This window comes from Mizuhopecten yessoensis, unplaced genomic scaffold, assembly GCF_002113885.1.
Source record: "Mizuhopecten yessoensis strain PY_sf001 unplaced genomic scaffold, ASM211388v2 scaffold716321, whole genome shotgun sequence".
NCBI classification, from domain to species: domain Eukaryota; kingdom Metazoa; phylum Mollusca; class Bivalvia; order Pectinida; family Pectinidae; genus Mizuhopecten; species Mizuhopecten yessoensis.
Window position 1 is genome coordinate 20,891 of NW_018480058.1, and position 9,040 is coordinate 29,930.

At 32.7% G+C, this 9,040-nt stretch overlaps 1 protein-coding gene across 1 annotated transcript; it reads right to left on the reverse strand.

The window, feature by feature from the left end:
- Window positions 1-227: 227 nt before the first annotated feature.
- Window positions 228-3,448, reverse strand: LOC110443024 (zinc finger protein 239-like). The gene is made up of 2 exons (XM_021486971.1): window positions 3,364-3,448; window positions 228-2,103 (listed from the first exon to the last, which is right to left on the reverse strand). Exon 2 carries the CDS (start codon window positions 2,081-2,083, stop codon window positions 1,136-1,138), a length of 948 nt encoding a protein of 315 aa, XP_021342646.1. The 5' UTR covers window positions 2,084-2,103; window positions 3,364-3,448; the 3' UTR covers window positions 228-1,135.
- Between the last annotated feature and the right edge of the window lie 5,592 nt (window positions 3,449-9,040).

Sequence of the window (9,040 nt, forward strand, 5' to 3'; positions counted from 1 at the left end):
TAATTTTCCCTTTGGGGCCCCGCCCTGGCCCCAGGGGTTGGGGTAGGAATCCCAATTTTACAATTTTGAAGCCTCATCTACCAAGGATGATTCTGACCAAGTTTGAAAAAAATCCATCCACTGGTTCTTGAGAAGAAGTTGAAAATGTAAAAGTTTACGCACGACGCACGACGGACGACGGACGAAAAGCGATTGGAATAGGTCACTTGAGCAAAGCTCAGGTGACCTAAAAATCTAAATATCATAAATTACTTGTACCCTCTTTTGAACCTGACACAAGGGGAGGTAAGTATACAATCTTACTAACACAACAATTGATTTCCAGGTCCCAAAGATCAAGACTACTTCATAGGATTAACTTTGATCCATGTAAATATGTGTACTTGGTCTAATGATCACATAAATTTATGTGTTGTAACCCATGTTATGGACTTGGTGGCGCCGTGGTGGGATACAACCCCTTGGCAAATCTTGTAGTTTGAAGGTAATGTGTTGAAAATTGCACATGGTGTAAAGCAGACATTGTTTCAGCTATTGAATAAAGGGGCATAACTCCCTAAATGACTGTCAGATAATGGCGTTTATCAAATTTGTCTGAGCCCTCATAATGATTGACCTTCCCATGAAGTTTGAAGCCAGTCGGATGATGGTTGATATATAACTTGTTTGGGCTCTCATCATTATATTTAATCTTCCCATGAAGTTTGAAGTTAATCTGTTGAAAACTCTAAATATCGAGCGGACAATGTGCATGCCCGCCCGCCCACTCACACGATAACACAATAAGTCCTGTCTTTCGTTTGGCATACAAAAAGAAGGAAAAAAAGGTAAAAAAGGACTACTGCCTAATACTGACTGTTTACATAATTTCATCAAACATTGAATGTGAAACAATTCCATTATGATATATATATAGTTGCCATATCAAATGCTGAAGTTATTTTTCCCATTTATCCTCGACATGTATAGAGAGAATATCACTATATAAAATCAAGATACAGCAAGAATTATCAAGTCATCTTCCCATTAGGTAACACCATTACAATTTTCTGTCGCATCATATATAACAGAATGTTTGTTTTTACTTTTTCGACATGTCTATGTGCACCCCATTTTTCAGTACAACCAGTCTGGTCTAGCTGGGCTGTTGTGTGTCTATAGATTGTGTTAAATCTCCACGTTCAAGTGAATGCTGGTCCACAAATATGGCACTTGTAAGGTTTCTCTCCAGTGTGCCTGGTTCAGGTTGTTTTTTGTGTACCTTATAGTGCGTGTTTAGACTCCCTGTTTGAGTGAATGCTCGTCCACAAATATGGCACTCATAAGGTTTCTCTCCAGTGTGAATTCGGACATGGCGCTTCAGTCCATCTTTATGGTTGAATGCCCTACCACAGTGTTCACAGTGGTAGGGTTTCTCGCCTGTATGTGTCCTGCGGTGAGATCTTATGTGTCCCGCCTGCGTAAAACTTTTCCCACATATATCACAATCGTACGGCCGTTCTCCAGTATGGATCATGACGTGTCGCTTCATACACTCTGACTGTCTAAACCCTTTCCCGCAAATGTCACACTTGAATGGCATCTCCCCTGTATGTATCCTTGTATGTACCTCCAATGCCCTTTTCTGTCCAAACCCCCTGCCACAAACATCACACTTGTATGCCCTATAGTCTCCATGAGTTATTTCATGGCTCTGTAAAGTACCCTTCCTGGAGAAGCTTTTTCCGCAGATTTCACAGGTGAAGGGTCGTTCTCCGGTGTGTATCATGAGATGTTTCTTAAGGTCTCCTGAGGACTTAAACCCGTTACCACACACACCACACTTGAATGGCTTCTCTGTGGAGTGAGTCTTGGCGTGCAGTTTTAGTTTCCTTGGTTTGATGAACAACTTACCACAGACATCACAAACAAGTTCTTTGTTGTTTGACTTGACAGTCTCCTGTCCTTCTGTTTCTTTTTCTGATGTAGAGGTCTCATCTGTCGAGAGTGTACACATGAGCTCTTTGGTCAGTTGTTGTCTGGTCAGTTCAGTTATTTCCTTATCTGATGGAAACGTGCTTTCTGCATTGAATTGGTACTCCATCTTTTAAAAAACATCAATATCTGAAAAAAAATGTTAATGCATCAAATGCTATTTCTAGCTTAATCTGTTTTTGCAGGGACATTGTGCATGGAACATCCATAAATTCTATCTAAAAAATTTATCTTACTGTAAAACCTATTCAATCAAACTAAGCTACAATTCCTGATTTCAAATCATTGGTACTGTATAAGAACAAGTCTGAAAGCCTTAATACTAATATCATGTTCATTGTTATGGCTATCAATTTTAAATTTGTTATAACAATTTCTCTTTGACAATGTTGTAAACAATTTACTGATGATGATATCATCATTTAAAAACAGAACATTTCCCCCCACAGCATTGATTTGTGTTGGGAGAGCTAGCTCTCTCCTCCATAAAAAAATACAAATGTTTCTAATCTTGAGTTTGACTCAATTTAGTAAAAGTTTTCAGCTGATCATGAATTAGAAAGTCATGGATGTAAGAATGCCACAAAAACTCCATTTCATATATAATATTTACAACGTTATATCATTTTTCAAGCTTTGTTTACATATTATATTTAAAGTGATTATTTTTCTTTGTTTAGTTGCAATATCCTCAATATTCAGTTGAATTTACAGACTGTGTACTGTACTCCTGCAGAGTAAATTGTTGTATAATCAGTTTTGTGGTATACTTTCATTCTTGTATGGTAATCATGAGTAACATGTACTTCTTTACAATCACTACAGGAGTCTGAAGTTTAATAAGTATAACAGCCTGTATATATAAAAAATACCCTATATATAGTGTTTTTTTTTATAGTATACAGTGTTTTTTTATATATATATATACAGACTGTTATACTTATATTGATTAAACGTCAGACTTCCGTGCAATTGAAATGCACAGGCGCTTGTATCTGGTATTTCATACCCTGAGCTAGAATCCAAAATTCACTGGCACTACTTACATATTTTTTAAATACCAAGCGCCTGTGCACAATGTTACTGTGGCCCTTTTCTGCAACCGTGCAAGGATATCAGCTCAAGCTATGTGATGATGTCGGCTTTTGTTGATGCATCCTATCTATGACATAACCTTCGAAATTATGAAAAAAAGTAATTTATTTAGATATAATTTCTATTGTAATTTGTTAACTCCGGATTCGTAACGTTGTCCGGAGCAGGACTAGGCCTACCCAAAAACACAAGAGTTGTTGAGTGTTAAATGGGGGAAATATCACGGTGATCAGTGTCTGTATCTTTCAGAAGGTGCTTTTAAACATAAATGTTGATATATGTAACACAACTTACTTTACACGGACGTTCATCTGTTATTTTGTATCAGTCTGGAGTTCCATCTTAAACAGGAAATTGAAATTATCATTATAGGCGCGTTCGTACCAAAACATCCAATTGTACACAAGGGGCTGGTTCGGGTAGGTTCGTTTCATTTATTCGTGTACTAATTATATATATATATTTGCATCTGAAATCGTAGTGCTGTTTGAATTGACGCGTGCATGTTAACATCATATAAAGAAGTTTAAATTCCACAAACATTATAATTTCATATTTACATAAAGGTACACGTAAGTGATTATTTTAATACTTTAATATTCTAAATAATATAAGAAATGTGAAAATGATACAAACTTTAAACAGAAATGCTAGTCTGTGTGTAATACAATATAGTATTTTTTTCAAAATAGGAAAACAGGAACTAATTTTGGGTGTTGCCCAAAACTTTAAAATCAGAATAAGACTAAAAAAACCTAATAAATTATAATTGTCATGTCGGTCGTACATGTATACTACTTATGTGATCATGTGTACATGAAACCACAGGTGAAAATACAGGTTTATCTATCATATATATAGTTCACAGGATGGTTGATATGAGAAGAAAATCCCATATGAAAAAGAGGAAAATCTTCAAAAACCTAAGTCCAGATTAGTTTTGGACACAAAAAGGGTGTTGCCCGGGCAACTAGGTCAACACCCCTGAGTCCGCCACTGATCACTATAGATGGTACGGTTAGATCTCTCAGAACTACACTTAATCAACTAGATCAGTATGCAAAATACTCGGGATTAAAGCCAAATATTGTCAAGACGAAATGTATATGTATTGGCATCAAAGCTCATAGTAAAGACAGAATATGGAAAGAGAAAAAACAAATTATCGTCAGGTATGTCTAAATGTTACACATGCTGAATAATCTTCAAATACTACTATGAGGATTTTTTTTAAAATTGTTCCTCACCCTTTTTTATGATTAGATTTTTGTAAACGCCATTTATTTGCTCATATCCATTTGAATTACCAAATAACAGCCGCTAAATAGACCATCCAATTCCGGTGTGAGATCTAATTATTGAGTATTCCCAGTTAAAAGAGGTTACATAGTTATGAAAAGAGTTCATGTGCAAAATACGTTTACGACTATCTACCCACAGCAATACCATCAGTGACGTCATCAATTGATAACGTGTATCCGACATAAGCTTGCCACTCGTCGTCGTCCTCATCGCCTTCAGCGATTTATCATTCTGATTGAAAAATAAATCTACTTGGGATGCGTATTACTGCGAACCAAACCTGGGGGCTCCTGGCAACAACAGGTGCAATGTGAACAATTCCACGTACGCTAGGCCAGCTTTACAACTTAATATACTTATTACAATGTATCTGTTAAACTGATACTAATTATAAACATCCTCGTGTTTTTACGGACAAGTCCATACCCCAGGCCTGACAATGTGCTAATTAATAGTACCATACACCCAAAATAACACATCTGTTCATTGCAATACCTAACCCGAGCAAAAACACAATTCAGTACTTAAACACTTCATTTTTCAAATTCATATGGCAGTCAAACAAAGAAAAAATTAAAAGACAAACTCTAGTGAAAGATTATAAAGACGGAGGATTAAAAATGATTGACTTAGATAAATGTATTACAAGCCTCAAATCAACTTGGATTAGACGGCTTCTCACAGCAAAACCAAAAGAATGGATTAATTTGTTTAAAGCGGAAATAACTTGCACACACAATATATCACAATTCAATGTAGACCACTTTAAGCCTATCAAAACAACCAATAAATTCTGGAAAGATGTTCTTGAAGCTTGGGTAACCATCACAGAAAACAATCCTCCCAAAACACTTACAAATTTTCAAGAATCAACACTATTGTATAACTCAAATGTTTTGATGAATAATTCCTCTTTCTTCTATAAAGACATGCATGTCAAAGGAGTAAAATTTGTAAATGACATTCTGCAAAATGATAACACTTTTCTCTCATTTGAAGAATTCAAACAGAAATATACTATACACTCAAACAACTTTCTCCAATATAGAAGCATCTGTGAATCAATAACAAAAGCTGCACATACACTGAATATAGACTTAACAAAATCAGAGAATTACCACCCCAGACCCTTCATTCCATTTCACCTACAAATAATATTAAAATCCATCAAGGGAAGTACAGAATGTAAACCACACTATTGAATAAACAAAATACATGTAAAAATACAGCAGAACAAAAATGGAAATCAGATGATAGATTAAGTGTAAGTAATGTTACCGAAATACATCAACTACCCTTCCTAACCACAAAAGAAACAAAAATCCAATGGTTCCAATATAAAATCCTGAACCGGATTATTACCACTAATTCGTACTTAAAAACAATTGGTATTAAAGACTCTGATACTTGTTCACTCTGTAGAGCACACCCTGACAAAATAGAACACTTATTTTGGAATTGCATCGATCAACACCCAACACTTATGGGAAAATCTTAGAAGATGGATTCATAATAAACTTGGTAAAAATATTGACCTTGATATAAGTACAATTCTATTTGAGGTCACAGGAGAAACTAATGAAACAAAACCAACTAACATCATCATTACCTACACTAAATACTACATATTCTGTAATTCAAAGAAAACAGGAAATCTCTCAATAATAGGATTGAAAGAATACCTAACTGAAACATTTACATACGAATTGACCTTGTCACAAAAAAACATGCAAATCCCAAAAATCAACAAAACTTGAAATGAATGGAAAAACCTATTAAGTTAAGTGCAAAAAAACCCACCAAAATTATTTGAAAACCAAAGCCAAGTGAATGAACCTCAAACAGTTGGTCACCCATATACCCTTAATAATTACACTAATTAAATATTGTTGTCTTTTTTATATGTTTGTGTAGCCCTTTCTACACATTAATATATACATGTGCTAATAACTTGCTAATATACATGTGCTTTATACACCCAAAAAGGGTATAATATACACTGTTGAAATGTTTCAACTCCTAAAACATTGACCTCCCTAGATTGTGAGAAGTTACATGTATGTATTTGTTGAGTATAGTACATGTCTATATGTATATGTGAATATGTATATTAAACATGAACATGTATAGCCCTGTATGCGAGTATATGTTTATAAACATGTGTATGTGTAGCAGTGTACAAACGTGTGCATATCCGCATAAAATACAAACAAGTTCTTACAAAGTAAAAAGATTTTTATTGTTTTCCTCTGTTTATATGTCAAATTGTAAACTTGTACAAGTATAACATATGACAATACCAAATTGTGTACTGTAACTATGATGTATCACAATTCCAGTTTTTATACTGTATACATGTACCTATAATGTATTACAATGCCAAATGGTATACTGGGTAATTATAACTATAACATATATATCACAAAGCCAAATTGTGTACTGTTCAAGTATCATGTATCAAAATGCCAAATTTACTGTATAAGTATAACATCTCACAATTCAAAATTGTATAATTTATAACTATAACATATCACCAGGCCAAATTGTTTACTATATACCTATAACATATCACAATGCCAAATAATATACTGTACAAGTAAAAAATCTCACAATGCAAAATTACTAACTGTATAAGAATATTATATCTCAATGTCAAATTGTATAGTGTATACCTTTAATGACTAATATGCTTACAGCATACAAGCGCATCTGCGTGTGTGTGTATGTTTGTGCATATATATGTGTGCGTATATCCGTTTGTGTGTGCATGTTGAGATGTGTATGTGCGTATGCATGTAAACTATGTATGTGTGTGGGTGCATATATATGTGCGTGCGTGCATATGTATGTATGTATGTATGTATGTATGTATGTATGTATGTATGTATGTATGTATGTATGTATGTATGTATGTATGTATGTATGTATGTATGTATGTATGTATGTATGTATGTATGTATGTATGTATGTATGTATGTATGTATGTATGTATGTATGTATGTATGTATGTATGTATGTATGTATGTATGTATGTATGTATGTATGTATGTATGTATGTATGTATGTATGTATGTATGTATGTATGTATGTATGTATGTATGTATGTATGTATGTATGTATGTATGTATGTATGTATGTATGTATGTATGTATGTATGTATGTATGTATGTATGTATGTATGTATGTATGTATGTATGTATGTATGTATGTATGTATGTATGTATGTATGTATGTATGTATGTATGTATGTATGTATGTATGTATGTATGTATGTATGTATGTATGTATGTATGTATGTATGTATGTATGTATGTATGTATGTATGTATGTATGTATGTATGTATGTATGTATGTATGTATGTATGTATGTATGTATGTATGTATGTATGTATGTATGTATGTATGTATGTATGTATGTATGTATGTATGTATGTATGTATGTATGTATGTATGTATGTATGTATGTATGTATGTATGTATGTATGTATGTATGTATGTATGTATGTATGTATGTATGTATGTATGTATGTATGTATGTATGTATGTATGTATGTATGTATGTATGTATGTATGTATGTATGTATGTATGTATGTATGTATGTATGTATGTATGTATGTATGTATGTATGTATGTATGTATGTATGTATGTATGTATGTATGTATGTATGTATGTATGTATGTATGTATGTATGTATGTATGTATGTATGTATGTATGTATGTATGTATGTATGTATGTATGTATGTATGTATGTATGTATGTATGTATGTATGTATGTATGTATGTATGTATGTATGTATGTATGTATGTATGTATGTATGTATGTATGTATGTATGTATGTATGTATGTATGTATGTATGTATGTATGTATGTATGTATGTATGTATGTATGTATGTATGTATGTATGTATGTATGTATGTATGTATGTATGTATGTATGTATGTATGTATGTATGTATGTATGTATGTATGTATGTATGTATGTATGTATGTATGTATGTATGTATGTATGTATGTATGTATGTATGTATGTATGTATGTATGTATGTATGTATGTATGTATGTATGTATGTATGTATGTATGTATGTATGTATGTATGTATGTATGTATGTATGTATGTATGTATGTATGTATGTATGTATGTATGTATGTATGTATGTATGTATGTATGTATGTATGTATGTATGTATGTATGTATGTATGTATGTATGTATGTATGTATGTATGTATGTATGTATGTATGTATGTATGTATGTATGTATGTATGTATGTATGTATGTATGTATGTATGTATGTATGTATGTATGTATGTATGTATGTATGTATGTATGTATGTATGTATGTATGTATGTATGTATGTATGTATGTATGTATGTATGTATGTATGTATGTATGTATGTATGTATGTATGTATGTATGTATGTATGTATGTATGTATGTATGTATGTATGTATGTATGTATGTATGTATGTATGTATGTATGTATGTATGTATGTATGTATGTATGTATGTATGTATGTATGTATGTATGTATGTATGTATGTATGTATGTATGTATGTATGTATGTATGTATGTATGTATGTATGTATGTATGTATGTATGTATGTATGTATGTATGTATGTATGTATGTATGTATGTATGTATGTATGTATGTATGTATGTATG